This window comes from Muscardinus avellanarius (genome assembly GCF_963383645.1).
Source record: "Muscardinus avellanarius genome assembly, chromosome: 1".
Classification (NCBI taxonomy): Eukaryota; Metazoa; Chordata; class Mammalia; order Rodentia; family Gliridae; genus Muscardinus; species Muscardinus avellanarius.
In genome coordinates this window covers 235,614,471-235,634,102 of record NC_137786.1, presented here as the reverse complement: position 1 = coordinate 235,634,102, position 19,632 = coordinate 235,614,471, and the positions used below count along the sequence as shown (strand labels likewise).

Below are 19,632 nucleotides of genomic sequence, written 5' to 3'. Positions count from 1 at the left end.
CAGGCCCGAGTGCAGCCCCACGGTCCACACAGCCCGCACCCGCGGGTCCCAGCGCCCGTTCCTGGCTCAGCACCCTTCACTCTCGATGCCTCTTGGGGGCACTGGTGCCAGGCCAAGCCCTGGGAAGGGTCTGGAAGCAGAGGGGTCAGGCCAGCCCTGACTTCCTTTGCAGTTTGCAGTCGGTGAGCTGGACCTGCAGCTGTCGGCGACCCAGGGGGAACGGGGGGGGGGGGGGGGGGCCGTGAGAGCCGGAGAGCGCAGTGCGGGGACGGGGCGCAGGGGTGTCCGCTCCCAGGAGGCGCTCTCTCAGCTGGATCTGACGGAAAGAAAGAATCTGGATGAGCCCAAAGCGGGAGCAGGGGCTCCCTGAGTTTCAAGAATGAAAGCTGGGACCCAGGGGCAAGTGAAGTCAGGTAGAAGGGCAGAGCTGATCAGGGGGCGTTTCGTCCAAATGCCAACCGAGGCCTGTTTTTAAACACATCTTGTTGTTATTTCATTATTTATTTATTTTTGCGGTACTGAGGATGGAATCCAGGGGCATTCTACCTCCGAGCTACACCCTCAGCCCTATTTTTTATTCTTTATTTTGAAATGGGGTCTCACTGAGTTGCGGAGGGCCTCACTAAGTAGCTGAGGCTGGCTGCGAATCGCGATCCTCCTGTCTCAGCCTCCCAAATGCTGGGATTACAAGCACGCACCACCACGCCCGGCCTTGTTATTTTAAAACAAAACAAAACAAAACTGTACTGCCGGCACCCAGAGTGGCTCAGAGACTCAGATCTGTCATCCCAGTACTTTGAGAGGCTGTAAACAGGGCGATCACAGTTTCAAGGCCAGCCTCAGCAACTTAGTGAGGCCCTCAGTGACTAAGCCAGACCCTGTTGCCAAATAAAAAATAAAATAGGCGGGGTAGGAAGGCGGGGGGGGGGGATGTGGCTCAGAGGCAGAATGCCCCTGGGTTCAATCTCCAATACCACAAAAGCCACTTAGTGAGGCTCTCAGCAACTTAGTGAGACCCTGTTTCCAAGTAAAACATAAAATGGGTCTGGGAGTATAGCCCGGAAGTAGAAAGCCTCTGGGTTCCACCCCCAGTACCACCAAAAAAAATAAAAAATAAAAATAAAAATAAATTTAAAAAAATTAAAAAAGACTAAACAATAGAACTGGGGGTGTAGTTCAGAGTTAGAATGCTCCCGGGTTCCATCCCCAGTATCCCCCACACACACACAACACACACACACAAGACAGAAAGACAGGTGTCCAGAGGCCACAGGTGTACTGTGACTACACCTACTTGTAGTCACAGTAGTTAGGAGGCCGAGACAGGAGGGTCACAGGTTGGAGACCGGCCTCAGCAACTTGGTGAGACTCTTAGTAACCTCACAGGCCCTCTTGTGCCCGGCTCTGTGCAGCCTGGGCAGCCCCTCCTGGGCTCCTGTCCCTCACCCCCTGCACCTGGGAGGCATCTGGGTGGTCTGCCCAGAGGCAGCACCTCCAGGGCCAGACGGGGCTCAGTGGGCACTGGAGCACAGCCCTGTGGTGCTGTGGGCCTTCCCTTTGGAGAGCCAAGGTGGGCCCGAGAGGGGACAACGCCCAGGCCGGCTCCCCGCCACCTACTGAAGGACCACGGTGCCCTCTGGGGCAGGCAGAGGGGGCCGGTCTCCCAGCCGTGTGACCCTGGGCTGGTCAGTTTGCCTCTGTTTCTCCTCTCTAAGGTGGGGCTGAGCCCCACCCAGCGCAAGCCCACTGGTCCTGGGATGGCGCTCTCCCCCGTCCCTCCCCACCCCCCGCAGTTCCTGGGGAGCATAGTTAGGACAGGTTTGGGACTCAGAGTCAGTCCTCATCTGACCGTCCCTGGCCAGCGGGGCCCACATCCCAGGACACCGTTCCCTGCCCTCTCTCCTCTCAGCTCCCTCTCCAGGGCCAGGGGCTGCAGGTGGGTGGCCTGGACCTGTACCGGAGGCTCTGGGGGCGGGACCCGGAGCAGAGGTCCTGGGACTGGTGGTACAAGGGCTCGGGCCAGGCCCGGGGGTGTCCGGCCCGGGTCGGGAAGAGACCAATTAGTCAAATGGCTGTAGTTGGCCATTTGGTAGCAATTAACAAGACTGCTATTACAGCGCAGCGCACCCCCACCTGGCTCCGCATAGGGGCGCGGAGCTCGCTGTGTGGGGGTCTCAGCCCAGCCGGGGCCGGGCCAGCGGGGCCCGGTGCGTGAGGCCCTCAGCCCTGCCAGGAAGATGTAGGGGCTTCGGGCCCAGGTGAGCGGGCCTGGCCGCTGGCGAGTGTCCGCAGTTAGCTGAGGGAGCGGTCCAGGGGACTTCCTGGGCCCAAAGCTGGGCGACTGAGATAAGAGGGGCTTTACTGAGGGGTCTGCAAAGGCCCACAGTGGGGGACAGGAGGGCAAGGGTCCCCTCAACACCAGGCCCCCCATCATGGCTGCCGCTGCCGCAGGGCCCAGGACAGGAGCAAAGGCGGCTTAGGGGTCCGGATGGCCTCCCCCAATTCCAGGGTGCCTGGAGGCTGCAGTGGGGCCCAAGGAGGACACCTGGCCCCGGGAAGGAGAAGACAGGCTCCCCGGCGGCACCGAGCCTGCAGTGAACAGCGTCCCCTCTGTCCTCAAAGGCACCCCGGCCCCGTGACGCACCACGGTCCTCTACCCTGAGACCTGCTCTGCGCTGATCCGATGGCGGGAGGCTTGGCGGGGGACACTGTTGGGTTTCTGGCGCTACGTCTGGAATGCCACATATTGGAGAAGCCCACATCTCAGAGAGACGGTGTTGGAGGGGGAGCTGGGGACACAGGGAGCTGTAAGCCCAGCGTGCCTCAAGCAGATGCTTCTGGCTCCTCCCTGCCTTTAGGGGTAGCTGAAGGAGGAGACAGGGTGGAGATTTGAAGCCCCATCTCCCCTGAGTCCAGGAGACGGCCCTGGCTCTGGCTCTGAGTGTGCATGTGTGAGTATGTGGTCCTGGGGATGGAGCCCAGGAGCATTCTACCTCTGATCTACATCCCCAGCACAATTTTGCAAACAAACATCTTGCCAAATCCTGAGGGCCTCGCTAAGTTGCTAAGACTGGCCTTGAACCTGCGATCCTCCTGTATCAGCCTCCCAAGTACTGGGATTTCAGGTGCACACCACCGAGTCTGGCTCCTCTTCCCTCCTCTTTGAACTCCCACGCCCCTCAGGCTGCATCTCCTCCGGTCTCTTCTTGACTGGCCGGCCCCCAGGGAGGCGGCTGAGTCCCACGTGTTTAGGGCGTGAATCTTCTGCGCCATCTTTGGAAGTTCAAGTCCCAGCTGGGGTCTGCACAGGGAGCCCCGCGGGGCAAGCTCCCCTCTCAGCCTGTCCCTAGTCAAGTAGGAGCCATCACTAAAAGTCTGTGTGGCTCCAGCAACTCACAGCCTGGGGCTGGGAGTGGTCAAGGGCTCTGACAAGCCACCTTGCGCAGAGACAGCTCAGATAGTGGCAGGACCTAGGTGCTGGGTAACCAACAGCTCGGGGGCGCTGTGCTCTGAGTCCCTGGAGCATGCTGGAGCAGGCTCACGGAAGACATGCCCCATATATGTTGGGTCACGGTGGTTGGAAATATCCCCGTGCGCCGGGGGTGGTGGCGCACGCTTGTAATCCCAGCATTTGGGAGGCTGAGACTGGAGGATCGGGGTTCGTGGCCAGCCTCAGCCACTTAGTGATGCCCTTTGCAACTCAGGGAGACCCTGTTTCAAAATAAAGAATAAAAAAACAGGTCTGGGGGTATAGCTCGGAGGCAAAATGACCCTGGGTTCCATCACCAGTACCGCAAAAGAAAGAAAGAAAGAAAGAAAGAAAGAAAGAAAGAAAGAAAGAAAGAAAGAAAGAAAGAGAAATTCCCCATGCTAGCTTCTGTAACTCACGGGCGTGCAGGAGACCCCACACACCTGCCAAGACCCCAAATCCTGAACCAGATGGAAGAGACAGGACTGAGCCCCACTGGCTCCCCTGAGCCGCGACCAACCTGGGGTCAGTGCTTGGAGACCACTAGACCCCACAGCGTGCCCAGCCCAGCCCAAAGGCCCCTTGCTTGAGCCTGCTTGCTGACCGCTGATGGCCAGGGGCCCCTGGGGCCAGGAGACCAGAAAGCTAGACAGGGGGTTGGGCTGCAGCTTTTGCCAGCCCTAAGGAAGCACCTCTCCCCTGGGGCCCCTAGCAGAGGGGGCACCCCGCCGCAGGCCGACCCCTCCCTGGTCCAGGTTGGCGTGCACACCCTCCAGCCCCGGTGGGCATGCTGCCTGGCCTGGGCCCCTGCCCCGAGTCCCTTTCCTGTGGCCCCCACATTGGCCATTTTTCCCCCCTGCACTTTCTGGGGTCCCCTCTGGGTCTCTGTTTCTCAGCTGTCCCTGGCTCCACGTGCACCTCCAGGCCGTCTCTGCGCCCCCTTTCCGGCTCTCTGTTCCTCTCTGGACAGCACCCGGACGGGGCCCTCCCAGCACCCCGGAGGTGCCAGCGGGCGCCTGCGGGCGGGTGGGCTGAGGACAGCACGGGGTCCTGCGGGCCGCAGACCCCAGCCCGGCTCTCCCTGGGTCATTAGGAAGCCCCGTGATGGGCGACTGTCAGCGCCACTTCCCCGCGAGTCGCTCCGCGGACATGTCACCGCGGCGCGCCCATTGTGCCGGGAATTGATGGGGGGGGCGGGGGTGACAGGGCCGGGGGCGGCCGCCTCCGGGCTTCGGTCTATAATTTTCGGAGGCATAATTGGTCTGGGGGCGGGCACGGGGAGGGGGCGGGGAGGGCGGCGGGGGCGCGGAGCCGGCTCGACGGCCGCGGGCCGGGTGTGCGCGGAGCCCGGCCGCCGCCCCCGCCCGCCGGGGCCCCTCCCGCCGCGCCTTTTGTTGCGGAGCCCTCCTTTCTTTCTGCGCTTGGCGCAGCCACGGAGCTCTCCCCGCTCCGGGGAGGAAATTGAAGGCTCCTCCCGCTCGCCCGCGCCCCCCCGCGCCCCGCCGCGCCCGCGCCTCCATGGGCGCCGCGGTGCCACCATGGGCCTGATCTGGGTCCTGCTGCTCAGCCTGCTGGAGCCCGGCTGGCCGGCCGCGGGCCCCGGGGCGCGGCTGCGGCGCGATGCGGGCGGCCGCGGCGGGGTCTACGAGCACCTCGGGGGGGCGCCCCGACGCCGCAAGCTCTACTGCGCCACCAAGTACCACCTGCAGCTGCACCCGAGCGGCCGCGTGAACGGCAGCCTGGAGGACGGCGCCTACAGTGAGTGCGGGCGGGGGGCGTCGCGGGTCTGCGGCCCGCCGCCCCCCCGCGCCCCCAGACCCGCTCTGCGCCTCTGCGCCTCCGCCCAGACCCCAGGGGCAGGACGGATGGCGCCCCCCGCGCCCCCCGCGCCCCCGGACCCGCTCTGCGCCTCTGCGCCTCCGCCCAGACCCCAGGGGCAGGACGGATGGCGCCCCCCGCGCCCCCCGCGCCCCCGGGTCTGGGGAGGAGCCGGCGCGCAGCCCCCGCGGGGAGCCCGGGCCCAGGCCATCGGGGGTCCAGCCCGGCGCGCGCGGGGTTCGGCCCGTAGAGCCGGGGCCTGGACGGCGCGCCGCTGGGCGGGGGGCGCGGGGGCGCAGGAAGGGGTGCGCGGGCCCGGGCGGCGGCGGGAAACCGCAGCTTCCTCCGAGGAAGCCGCAGCCCCGCGCGGGCGTCTTCGGGGAGCCCTCCGAGCGCGCGGTGGGGGCCGGCTGTCGCCCCGGGGCCCCGGCGGGCAGGACCCCTCCCACAGACGCCACCCCGGCTCTCTCCGAAGGCAGGCACCCGGGGGTGGCAGGGCGCCCAAACTTCCCCGGGGCCACCGGGCGGGGTCGCGCAGGGCGCGCGTTCGCGAGCTGCCCGGCGCCAGGGCCCCCCGAGAATGAAAAGGCCGACACCGCGGCTGGTTCCCGACTCGCTGGGTGCCGCGCCGCTCGGCAGAGGCGCCCCCTAGAGAGGGTGGAGAGGGTGTGGGCTGCAGCCCAGCCGCGTGCTCGCTGCTGTCCATTGACAGGGCCCCGCTGGGAACCAACCCCCCCAAACGCTAATGCCCAACGGAGGCCCGGGGGAGATTTAGCTTTGTTTTGGGGGTTTTGTTTTGTTTTGTTTTTTGCTGTACTGGGGATGGAACCCCCAGGGGCATTCTACCTCCGAACTACACCCTAGCCCTACACACATACATACATATGGCCCTATTTGTTAGTATACACACTTACATACATATGGTACTGGGGATGGAAGCCCTTCTACCTTCTGGCTACACTCCCAGACCTATTTTATATTTTACTTGGAAACAGGGTCTCTTAAGCCATGGTGGCTGGCTTCGAACCTGCACGATCCTCCCGTCTCTGCCTCCCAAGCATGGGGATTACAAGCGTGTGCCTCCACGCCCAGCTAGTCTTTTTATATTTTATATTTTGAAACAGCGTCTCACGGAGTTCCGAGGTGCCTGGCTAAGTACTTGAGGCTGTCCTGGGACCACAATCCTCTGGTCTCAGCCTCTGGAATGCTGGGACTTAGCTTCCTAACACACTGGGCCAGCTCTGGCCGCTTCCCTCTGGCTCCAGGCTTGGCCTCCCCACTTACGTCCTGGACCCAAGGCTGTTGGCCAACCCAGTTATCCACCTGCTTCATCAAGAGCCCAGCTCAGGCCAGATGTGGGTGTAATTCAGGTACTTGGGAGGCTGAGACGGGAGGATGGCAGGTTCACGGCCAGCCTCAGCAATTTAGTGAGACCCTGTTTTGAAAAAAAAATTTTTTTCAGTACACACACGCGCGCGCGCACACACGCACACAAGCCCTGCCTCCTCGCTGGGGTTCCTGTGGCACAAGACTCCATCCATCTGCCCCAGAGCTTGATTTCCTGCTCAGACACCTCTGGCTTGGGCAAGCCAGCCGAGCGTAGTGGTGTCAGCGAGCCGGTCCATCGGGTGGCACTAGGTAGAGAGTTTGGGCAGAGCTTAAATGAGCCACAGGACCACCAGAGTGCCTGGTGGAGGCTGCAGGTATAAACGCCGATCTCACTGGCTCACTCCCAGGTCTGAGTCGCCCTCCCTGGAGCAGCCACCCCGTCCCCCTCCGCACCCCTGTGCAGGGCTTCCTCCCACCCTGAACTCCCAGCCTCCCACACCACCTGTCAGGCAAGGGGCATCCTCACCGTCCAGAGCCCGGCCGCAGATGGCGAGTGATGGGCGTTCCCGACTCTTCCCAGGTATCCTGGAGATTACGGCGGTGGAGGTGGGCATTGTGGCCATCAAAGGGCTCTTCTCTGGGCGCTACCTGGCCATGGACAAGAGGGGCCGGCTCTACGCCTCGGTGAGTCCAGTCCCTCCTGTGGGTGGGCACTTTCTCTGGGAAGTCGCGTCCAGGGACGGAGGGGAGCCAGGCTCATGGTGCACGCAGGTTATCTCAGTACTTGGGAGGCTGAGACAGGAAGATCATAGTTTCCATGCTAGCGTTACCCTGTTTCAGAATTTCAAAAAACAGGATGAAAGGGGCTGGGGGATATGGTAGAGGTGAAATGTCCCAGGGTTCAGTCCCCAAGCCCGAACCCAGACTGTGTGCCGCCTGGTGCTCCGTGTCACCGATAGGACGCGGGTTGGTGTGAACATGGCCATGCGAGGACACTGGGGGGCAGAGCGTGTAAATCAGTTACTCCGGGCCACTCAGCAGTGAGCCGTGCCCCCTCGCACAGATGAGCCCCCTGCTTCTCCCTCCACAGGCCAGCTGGTCTTCTGGCAGGGGCAGCACGCCCCTCGGGGACTCAGTGGGCCCCGACTGACCACCCCACAGCCACCCACTGCAGCTGCGGTCGGTTGGGAGCTGTGCTGGTCCCTCCCATGCTCTCTTGGCCCCACGTCAGTCCATAGCCAAGTCCTCTGATGATACGCTCTCAGTCTGTCCATATGACCACCTTTCCCTACCTTATCCCAGAGGCCAGCATGCTTGTAACGCAGGCCGTCAGCCCTTCCCACCCGAACAATTGCCACAGCCTTGGGACCAGGTGACTGGGCTGTAGCCGATCTGTCTTCTGGCTCATTCATCCCTCTGTCCATCCACCCTCCATCTACCCATCCATTGTCTACCCATCCACCCCTCCACCCATACATCCACCCATCCATCTGTCCACCCATTCACACATCCATCCACCCACCCACCCATCCATTCACCCACCCACCCATCCGTTCACCCATACATACACACACACACATACATACATACATACACACATACATACATACATACTACACCCATCTATCCTTCCACCTATCTACCCATTTTCCACCAATCCTCCCATCCACCCACCCACCCATCCATGCAGCCATCTACTTACCCATCCACCCATCCATCCATCGATCATCTATTCATCTACCCATCCCCCATCCATTCATCCACCTACATATCCAGCCGCCCATTCTCTATCTACCCATTCATCCACTCTTCCAACCATCCATCCACCCACCCATCCCCCATTTGCCCATCCATCCTCCACACATCCAGCCAGATAGCCATTGATTTATTTTCCTATCCATCCATCAACTCACCTATCCTCTATCCATCCATCCTTCCACCCACCTACCTTTCCATCATTCCACTCACCCATCAATCCATCCACTTATCCATCCATTCATCCATCAGTTCACTCATTCATCCATCCACCCATTTATCCTCCCACCCACCCATCCATCCTCCCATCCATCCATCCACCAATCCACCCATCCATCCATCCTCCATCCTATCCATCCATCCATCCTTCCACCCACCCATTCATCCATCTACTTATCCATCCATTCATCCATCAATCCACTCATCCATCCATCCATCCATCAACCTATTCGTCTACTTATTCACCCATCCATCCATCCACCCGTCCATCCATCCATCAATCCATCCATCCACCCACCCACCTGTCCATTCACCCATCCATCCATCCATCCATTCTCCTATCCATCCTCCCATCCATCCATTCGCCCATCCATCCACCAACCACCCACCCATTTATCCTCCAATCCACCCATCCATCCATCAACCTATTCGTCCACTTATTCACCCATCCATTCACCCATCTATCCACCCACCTGTCCATCCGTCCATCTATCCATCAATCCATCCATCCACCCACCCACCTGTCCATCCTCCCATCCATCCATCCATCCATCCACCCATCCATCCATCTATCTTCCCATCCATCCATCCACTCACCATTCACCCATCCATCCTCCCATCCATACATCCATCCATCCACTCACCATCTACCCATCCATCCTCCCATCCATCCTCCCATCCATCCTTCCATCCAACCACCCATCCACCCACCCATCCATCCATCCACCCACCCATCCATCCATCATCAACGCATCCACCCATCCATCCATCCACCCACCCATCCATCCATCCATCCATCCACCCATCCATCCACCCATCATCCACCCATCCACTCATCCATCCATCCATCCACCCACCCATCCATCCATCCACCCATCCATCCATCCACCCATCCACCCTCCCATTCATCCATCCACCCACCCACCCATCCATCCATCCACCCACCCTCCCATTCATCCATCCACCCACCCACCCATCCATCTATCCAACCACCTATCCATCCATTCATCCATCCACCCATCCACCCACCCATACATACATCCTCCCATCCATCCATCATCCATCCACCCACCTATCCATCCATCCACCCACCCATCCACCCATCCACCCCCCATCCACCCATCCATGCATTCTCTTATCCACACCACCCACCCCTCCATGCACCCACACAGCTACTCAGCATTCACTTCTTCATCCACCCATCAATTGGTAAATGAGACCCACTCATATCACAGACTAGAAGGGTCTTCTTACAAAGTGAATCTGTTCACGCCGCAGCCTCCAGGACGCCCACGTCAGCCACAAGTGATCGGGCAGGCACCTGGCTCCACCCACGCGGGGGCAGCCCCCATCACTGCTGCAAAGCTCGTGCCCAGCCCAGTCCCAGAACATCCCTGCGTTCTCCAGACGAGCTGCGCCCTTGCCCATGCTGTCCTGGAACAGCCCCTCCTCACAATGCCCACCCCTCCTAGCGGCCCGCTCCAGATGTCACCCCATTAACAAGACATCTCTGAGTCCCCTTCCTACGCTGGCTGTTGCTCTGGGGAAGTGGCTTGTCGAACACAGAGCCTGGGAGGGACGGCAGGTCAGGAGGGGACTGTCGCCGCTGCGAGTCCCTGCTGCAGCCGCCCCGAATCTGTGATGCCGGCCCTGGAGCCAACCGGTGCCCCGAGGTGCAGCCAGTGCTCTGTGCTCCCAGCACAGGCCCTCAGGAGCCCCACGCCTCCCGCCCTTTGAGGCACACAGGCCTATGTCCTGCGTGTGCCCCCAAGGGTCCCTGCAAAGAAGAAGCCCAGCGTGCGGCTTCCCTGGCCCCAGGGACCCGGGAGAAGGTCCAGCTGCCCCTGGGTGTCTCCGGCCACTGTGGAGCCAGACCCTAGGACTGCTTGGGGGATGGGGTGAGCGTGCCCTGCCCCGGCCCCTCTCCCCACATAGCCCCGTGTGTGAGGACCAAGTGTAGGTCAAGAATGTCTATTCTTCCAGGCCCAGACACCACCCCTGGGCCTCAGTTTCCCCAACTGAAACTTGAGATTGGTCGTGGGTGGTGAAGTCCATTTTGTGACCCAGAGAGCCCCGGGGCATCCTTGAGAGCGGGGAGCAGAGTGGGTTGGGGCGGTGGGGAGAGGCTGCCCTCCCCCATTCCACCCCAGCCGCCATCCCCACCTCTCAGGACCTCCATGGCAGGGGGAGGGGTCTGGTGCTTAGCCGTCTGGCCAATGCTGTCCACCGTCCGGCCTGGGACCCCTGGCTGTGGACATGTAGACCTAAGACACCACCCCCAGGGCTGGGCCACGGGTCTGCATGCCTGCCCTGCAGCTGGTGTGCAGGGGAAACCAGGTCCTCCTGCCCACCTGCCCTGCGCCCAGGGTGCCCCTTGGCACCTGTAGGGCGGGTGATCTGACCAGAAGGATGCTGTGTGCAGGTGGTCTCTGGGGCGTGGCTCCTGGCGGCCCCCTCCCCCTGCCGTGGCTGGGACTGTAGCCTCAGTGGGTTTGCATAAGGCCTCAGGACCCCACAGAAGGAGAGGCCAAGAGACAGGCCTGAGGGCACCCCGAGACCTTGAGGGCGGCCCAGGGACCTTGAGGACAGCCCCGGGGACCTTGAGGCCAGCCACGGGGACTTCTATTTGGTAATCAGGGCCTCACAGGCACTACGCAGGTGCCCGAGCGCGGAGCCACATCCCAGCCCCCTGCAATCTCCTCCAGCTCAGTTAGATGTGCCTATGGGAGGTGAAGGACCCTGTCCCTCCTGACCCTCCCCCAGGCCTGACACAGGCCCCTGTCGCCCCATGGCAGAGCGTGTCTCTCCGCCCTGCTGGTGTGGAGGCCAGGCAGCCGTTCCTCCAGGGAAGGGCAGTGTCTGCAGTGCGTACTGAGCACGCCCTCCTGCCAGCTCCCAGAGGCCTCACCTGGGCAGGGACCTCACACCAAGGGGTGCTCCTGAGAGCGGGGCCAGAGCTGGGCCCAGGCAGCGTCCTGCAGTAAACCAGGCTCCTCAGCACCAGAAGCACACATCTCCCTTCTTTTCTGCATCCCCCTCTCTTCCCTTTCTCCTTCCTTCCTTCTTTTCTTTCCACCCTCCTCCTCCCTCTTTCTGTCTTTTCTGTCCCTGTGTTACTCTCCAGCCCTGTTTTTAATATTTTTTGTGGTACTGGGGATGGAACCCCGGGGCATTCTACCTCTGAGCTACACCCCCAGCCCTGTTTTTAGTCTTTTTTTTTTTTAAAGAGTCTCATTGAGTTGCGAAGGGGAGAACTGCGATCCTCCAATCTCAGCCTCCCGAATGCTGGGACTACAAGCGTGTGCCACCATGCCGGGCTCCTATTTTTACTTTGATTTTTTTTTTTCAGTACTAGGGATGGAACCCAGGGGCATTCTACCTCCGGGCTACACCCCCCAGCCCTATTTTTTATTCTTTATTTTGAAACAGGGTCTCGCTGAGTTGCAAAGGGCCTCACTAAGTAGTAGCTGAGGCTGTCCTCGAACTGTGATCTTTCTGTCTCGGCCTCCCAAACGCTGGGATTACAAGTGTGCGCCACCACGCCTGGCTTTAATTTTGATGAAACGGGGTCTCACTAGGTTGACCAGAGTGTCACTACTTGCTGAGACTTTCCTCCAGCCTGCGATCTTGCTGTCCCAGCCTCCGAGTGCTGGGATTATGAGCGCTCACCACCATGCCCGGCTCTCAGGCTGCTTCTAAACTCCTCCTGGGCTCCAGCCGGCCTCCGGCCTCACTTTCGCCGGTTGTTGGACCACCATGCCTGACTTTCTTTTATGCGCTATCTTCAAAAGAGTCTTGGGGTGCCCCTTCCTTTACCCAGATGTCCAGTCCCTGCTACGTCCGTGCAGCTGGCAGCCACCGAGGGCCCTGGGTGGACAGGAGGTCTCTGCCCCATAGACAACGGCCTGTCCCTGGCCTGGGGCACCGAGGGGAGAGGGGATCGGGGGCAGCAGTCTCTGCACCAGTGCAGCCTCCGCTGGCCCCTGACGGCAGCCTCTTGCCTCGCAGGACCATTACAATGCTGAGTGCGAGTTTGTGGAGCGCATCCACGAGCTCGGCTACAACACCTATGCCTCCCGGCTGTACCGCACGGCGCCCAGTGCCGGGGCGCGGCGGCAGCCCGGCGCAGAGAGACTGTGGTACGTGTCCATGAACGGCAAGGGCCGGCCCCGCAGGGGCTACAAGACTCGCCGCACGCAGAAGTCTTCTCTGTTCCTGCCCCGCGTGCTGGACCACCGGGACCACGAGCTGGTGCAGCTGCTGCAGGGGGCCCGCTCAGGCCTGCGGGCCAGGGCATCCAGCCCCCGTGGCCACCGGAGGAGCCAAGCCGGGCGGGACAGGGGCACTGCAGCCCTGGTGCTCGGGCCCAGGCTGGAGCAGGGGGACTGAGCTCTGGGCAGGTGCACTAGCGCAGCCTGGGCTTCAGGGCGCTCCGCCACCACCGGGCTGGACTCGTGCCTCACCCCGGCCTCTGGACTGCTTTCTGTCCACCCCTCCTGTGCCCTCCATCAAGGGTCCAGGGGGCTGAGGGGCCCAGCGGAGGTGCGGGAGAGCTCCGCTATGCTCTGGTGGGTTATGTGGCCAAAACCAGGCCGCAGAGGATGCCCCGGCCACCCGCAGCGGTGGCAGCGTGGGCAGTGTAACTGGACATTAAAGTATTTTATTCTGTTTCCTAGTTTGCTGGCTCTAACGCAGCTAGGGAAGTCGTGCAGGCTTTTTGTTTGTTTTGTTTTGAGATACTGGGGATGGAACTTGGGCATTCTACCTGTGAGCGACAGCCTTAGCCCTACTTTTTATTCTTTTTCTTGAAACAGAGTCTCACTAAGTTGCGGAGGCCGCATTAAGTAGCTGAGGCTGTCCGCAAACCGCGATCCTCCTGTCTCAGCCTCCCCAGTACTAGGATTACAAGGGTCCCGGCTTTATTCTTTGTTTTGAAACAGGGTCTCACTGAGTTGCGGAGGGCCTCACTAAGTAGCTGAGGCTGGCATCGAACCGCGATCCTCCGGTCTCGGCCTCCTGAATGCTGGGATCACAAGTGTGCGCCACCACGCCCGGCTGCTCATGCAGGTCTTACTAAGACACGCTGGCTTGTAGGAGGAGCCCGAGATGACAGGTCGTATTCTGAGAAGCGGCTGAAGACGCGCTGGCTTTTGAAACGTGTTGGGCTTGGAGACCCAAAGACGGCGGGTACGTGTGTCTCTGTACACATCCGTGCGCTCACGTGCAGGGGTGTGCTCCTAGGATGATGTGTTTTCTGCCTGTGTGTGCACGCATGTGCACGTCTCATGTGTGCGCACGTGTGTATACCTGCACACGATGTTCGCTTTTTTCTAGAATCCCACGGAGCCCTCCCTGAGCGCAGCTCACGGCAGGCAGCAGTCCTGGGCTTCGTCCTTGCTGAGAGCAAGGCCAGGGAGGCCGAGGGCGCGTGGGCTCTGGGGCCGGTTCTTGGCCAGGTGCCTCCCCCGCCTGCCCCCCAGCGATGCCGACGGGGAGGCTGGGGGGGGGCACAGGCAGGCAGACGCTCAGGTGAGGGGGCCCTGCGTCCCCCCGGAGGCGCACTGAGCTTCCCTGCCCGGAATGGCCAGGGCCAGAGAGCCGCGTCGGCCTGAACTGGCTGACACAGGTGCAGAAGCCACTCGCGTGGGCGCTGTGCCCTGAGAGTGCAAATCGCGGCAAAGAGCGTCTGCAGCCAGCCGCGGCGGCACACACCTGTGATCCCAGGACTGGGGGGGGAGGGGGCTGAGACAGGAGAGTCGCGGGTTCAAGGCCAGCTTCAGCATCTTGGCAAGACCCTGTTTCAAAATAAAAAAAATTAAGCCAGGCGTGGTGGCGCACCCTTTTAATCTCAGCACTTGGGAGGCTGAGACAGGAGGATTGCGCAGGTTCGAAGCCAGCCTCAGCTACTTAGTGAGGCCCTGTTTCCAAATAAAGTATAAAAATAGGGCTGGGAGTGTAGCTCAGAGGTAGAAGGCCCCTGGGTCCCACCCGCAGTACCACACACAAAAAAAGGACACTGAGCCCCAGCGGGTGCACCGGGCCAGGACCTGCGGCTCAACACTGTGTCAGCAACGCAGCCACGGGGGCTCCGCGGGTCGACGGCGGGACCCTGACAGAGGGAGTGGCTCCTGCTGATGTCCAAGGGGACCTGCCCTGGGCACCTGCACCGTCAACCCGTCTGCGGCTGAGCGGTCCCTGAGATGGAGGGGCTGGGGCTGGGCCTGAACCCTACCCGCCGTGCCAGGACGCCCGCCACCACCAGCGCCAGCAGCCGGGGAGGGAGCGCGCCTAGGAGGGCCCACCCTCCATCTTGGACTTCCGACCTCCAGGACTGTGCGGTCACTTATTACCTTCCTTCCTCTTCCTTCCTCTTTTTTTTTTTTTTTTTTTTTTTTTTGGCAGTACTGGGGAGGGAACCCAGGGGCATGCTACCTCTGAGCTAAACCCTCAGCCCTATTTTTTATCTTTTTTTTTGTGGTACTGGGGTTCCTAGAACCCCTTCTATCTCCGGGCTACACTCCCAACCTATTTTATACTTTTTATTTGGAAACAGGGTCTCTTAAGCCAGCGAGGCTGGCTCTGAACCTGCGCGATCCTCCTGTCTCCGCCTCCCAAGTGCGGGGATTACAAGCGTGCGCCACCACGCCCGGCTATATTCTTTATTTTGAAACAGGGTCTCACTGAGTTGCAGAGGGCCTCACTAAGTAGCTGAGGCTGTCTGCTAATCGCGATCCTCCCATCTCAGCCTCCTGAATGCTGGGATTACAAGCGTGCAGCACCACGCCCGGCATTTCTTCCTCTTCCTCCTCCTTTCTCTCTCTGTGGTGTGGTACTGGGGACTAAACTCAGGGGTACTCTGCCTCTGAGCTATACCCCCCACACCTTCTTATTTTTTTATTTTGAAATAAGGTCTTGCTAATTTGCTGAGAATAGTCTGGAACCTGTGATCCTCCCCTTTCAGCCTCCCAAGACTCCTCCCTTTTTAAGACGGAATAATATTTCATTGTGCAGCCGGATGTTGTGGTGCACGCCTGAAATCCCAGTACTTGGGAGGCTGAGACAGGAGGATCATGGTTCGCTGCTAACCTCAGCTACTTAGTGAGGTGCTCCAGAACTTAGCGAGGCCCTGTTTCAAAATAAAGAATAAAAAAAAATAGGGCTGGGAGTACAGCTCAGAAGTAGAACACCCCTGGGTTCAAAAAGAAAATTAGCTGGGTGTGGTGGTGCACACTTGTAATTCCAGTACTTGGGAGGCTGAGACAGGAAGATTACAGGTTTGAGGCCAGCCTTAACAACTTAGCAAGACCCTGTTTCAAACTAAAAAAATAACTATTGGCCATGGTGGTGAACACCTGTACTCCTAGTACTTGGGAGGCCGAAACAGAGAATCCCAGCTTCGAGGACAGCCTCAGCAAGTAGTGAGACTCGCTAACCTCGGGAGACCCTGTTTCCAAATTTAAAAAAAAAATAGGACTGGGGATAGAGGTCGATTATAGAATGGCCCTCGTTTAATTCCCCAGTACCAATAAATAAATAGAGAGAGGGCTGGGAGCTGGGCCTGGTGACGCTTGTCACCCCAGCACTCGGGAGGCTGAGACAGGAGCACTGTGGTTCGCGGACAGCCTCAGCTCCTTAGTGAGGCCCTCTGCAGCTCAGTGAGACCCTGCTTCAAAATAAAGAATAAAAAATAGGGCTGGGGTGTAGCTCGGAGGTAGAAGGCCCCTGGGTTCTGTCCCCAGGCGATAGTGGCTGAAGTGTGGGGGCATCACACCGCCTGAGCACCCACCAGGGGCAAAGGGAGCCAGCCCAGGGCCGTGGCTCACGACCTTGGTCACTCGGCCATCAGACCGTGAGAGCACTTGTGGCCAGTGGCCCCGGCATGGCCTCTGCCTCCCCTGCCTCAGTTTCCCCATCTGTCAGGTGGGGTCACTTCGTGGTTTTTGGGATCTCCAGAGGAGACACAAAGAGTGACCACGTGCAGCCGCTGAAGACAGAGAAGTGTGAGCGCCGCGCTCGGGCCGGGGCGAGCAGGCCGGGAGCGGGCGGCCCTGACGCCTCCGCTCCTGATCAGGGTGCAGCCCGGGCCTGCAGCGTGGTCTGAACGCGGACTCTGCAGAGGCCAGGAAACCAGGCCTGGGCGAGCCAGAGACATTTCAAAACCACCCACCCATGTATCCATCATCGACCCATGTATCCGTCCCCTACCTATCCATCCACCCACCATCCACCCATCCATCCATCCACGCACCCATCCATCCTTCCATCCATCCATCCATCCATCCATCCATCCATCCATCCAATCCACCCATCCATCTACCCACCCATCCATCCATGAACCCATTCACCCATCCATTCACCCATCCATCCACCCACCATCCACCCATCCATCCATCCACGCACCCATCCATCCTTCCATCCATCTATCCATCCATCTACCCACCCATCCATCCATGAATCCATTCACCCATCCACCCACCCATCCATCCACCCACCCATCCATCCATCCACGCACCCATCCATCCTTCCATCCATCCACCCATCCATCCACCCACCTTCCATCCTTCCATCCATCCATCCATCCATCCATCCATCCAATCCACTCATCCATCCATCCATGAACCCATTCACCCATCCATCCACCCACCATCCACCCATCCATCCATCCACGCACCCATCCATCCATCCATCCTTCCATCCATCCATCCATCCATCCATCCATAATCCACCCATCCATCCATCCATGAACCCATTCACCCATCCATCCACCCACCATCCACCCATCCATCCATCCACGCACCCATCCATCCATCCACCCACCATCCACCCATCCATCTACCCACCCATCCATCCATGAACCCACCCATCCATCCATCCATCCTTCCATCCATCCATCCATCCATCCATCCATCCACCCATCCATGAACCCATCCATCCATCCATCCATCCATCCACCCATCCATGAACCCATCCATCCATCCATCCATCCATCCATCCATCCATCCACCCATCCACCCACCCATCCACCCGCCTCCCACCCGCCTCCCACCCGCGTGTCTGCGGCTCGGCCCACCCAGGCCGAGGGCGTGCGATGCTGAGCTGAGGAACCCGCAGCGTCATGAGGGAGGCGCGCAGCTCTGGGCTGGGAACAGTTCCCCCATGAAATTTGGAGAAAGCTGGAGGGTTCCCTGTCCGAACAGAATGGCCTCTTTCCAGTGGGACAAGGATCCAGCCCCTCCCTTTTCACCTGTCCTGGTCCCTGGTCCTTCCTCACCTCGCTGATCCGTCCACCCCAAGCTCTCCCCCGCCACAGGACCTTTGCACATGCTGCCCGTGGAGAGTAACCCTCCCTCCAGCCTTCTTGGTCTAGCAACGCAGTGTTGCTCCTCAGAGGGGCCTTTCACGACCACTCGCCCCAAGACTGGGCCGTCTCGCTATTTCCCACAGTTCCTTGTTATTTTCCATCCCGGGACCCAACACTATCTGTAATTATCTAGTTAATTATATACCCATTGTGGCCCCCACCCATCTCCCACCCGAGCTATGGCTCCCGGGCTCTCTATTTATCACCAGATCCAGTCTGTGTTTTGCTGGGCTCTCGTCCGGTTCCCCCTCAAAGAAACCAGGGCACTGGGACAGCGGCATCTGGTTCCAAGAGCCCTCGGCCCCAGTGCTTGTAGCAGTGATCCAGTGGTGCCCAAGGAAGGGAGCTGGGAGAGCTGGGCGTTGGGAGTGAACATCGGTGCAGCCACCGTGGAAACAGCCTGGCTGGTCTTCAGGAGACCAAAGGAGGGCAGGTGAGTTGGCGCAGGCCTGTAGCCCCAGCATTCGGGAGGCTGAGACAGGAGGATGGGGGTCCACGGCCAGCCTCAGCTACTTAGTGAGGCCCTCTGCAACTCGGTGAGACCCTGTTTCCAAATAAAAAATAGGGCTGGGGGTGTAGCTTGGGGATAGAATGCCCCTGGGTTCCATTCCCAGTACCGCAAAAAAAAAAAAAAAAAAAAAAAAAGAAAAGAAAAAGAAAAGAAAAGTCCAGACTGCCAACTCCAGAGGCGGCGTGTGAACTCGCAGGCCCCGGCGGGAGTGGGGAGCCGGGGAGACGCCTCCTGGGGTCCTCCTGGCGGCCATGGCTGCTGCAGGCGGAGAACAAACCCGCTGAACCGCGCGCCCTAACCCGGCACCTGCCCGGCGCGGCCTCGCTGGTGGGTGCCCCGCGGCCGGCTGGCCGGGCGCCCAGCCTCTGGGGACAGTGAGGGGACAGGTGGGGCCGCCCTGGTCCGGGCTCGGCGCCTGCAGTACTGCCGCCCACCAGGAGATGGCAGTGGCGTCAGGGCCGAGCTGCTGGTGTGGTCCAGCGGGCAGCGGGGACTCGCCAGGGACAGCTCCGGGGCTGCGGTGGGCAGTGGGAGGCAGGATGGAGATCTGGTCAGGAGGCCCCGGGGAGGGCGTGGGCTCCCCGCCAGGAGCGAAGGCCCGGCCTGGGGAGGAGGCGGCGGTGGGCCAGCCCTGAGTAGGGTACACCGCAGGCGCCCAGGCTTGCCCCTGAATGGGACGCGGGCAGAGCCCTCCTCCTGCCGACCGGTAGAGAAGGTGTTTATCCTTGCAGAGAGCCGGGCCGGGCACGCCTGCAATCCCAGTACTTGGGAGGCTGGGACAGGAGGATCCAAGGTTCAAGGCCAGCCTCCCTGGCCTCCGCAACTTAGAGACCCTCTTTCAAAGTGAAAAATAGCCAGGCGTGGTGGCGCACGCTTGTCATCCCAGCATTCGGGAGGCTGAGACAGGAGGATGGCGGTTCTCTGACAGCCTCAGCTACTTAGTGAGGCCCTCCACAACTCAGTGAGACCCTGTTTCAAAATAAAGAATAAAAAATGGGGCTGAAGTGTAGCTCGGAGGTAGAATGGCCTTGGGTTCCATCCCCAGCACTAAAATAAATAAATAAATAAATAAATAAATAAATAAATAAATAAATAAATAAATATAAAAAGGGCTGGGGGTGTAGCTTGGAGGGCGGCTGCCCTGGGCTCGATCCTCAGTACCACACACAC

At 60.2% G+C, this 19,632-nt stretch overlaps 1 protein-coding gene across 1 annotated transcript; it reads left to right on the top strand.

Moving 5' to 3' along the window:
• Nucleotides 1-5,007: 5,007 nt before the first annotated feature.
• Nucleotides 5,008-12,979, top strand: FGF3 (fibroblast growth factor 3; the record flags this gene model as incomplete). The annotated part of the gene is made up of 3 exons (XM_080693690.1): nt 5,008-5,227; nt 7,197-7,300; nt 12,599-12,979. 3 exons carry the CDS (start codon nt 5,008-5,010, stop codon nt 12,977-12,979), a joined length of 705 nt encoding a protein of 234 aa, XP_080549816.1.
• Nucleotides 12,980-19,632: the final 6,653 nt, after the last annotated feature.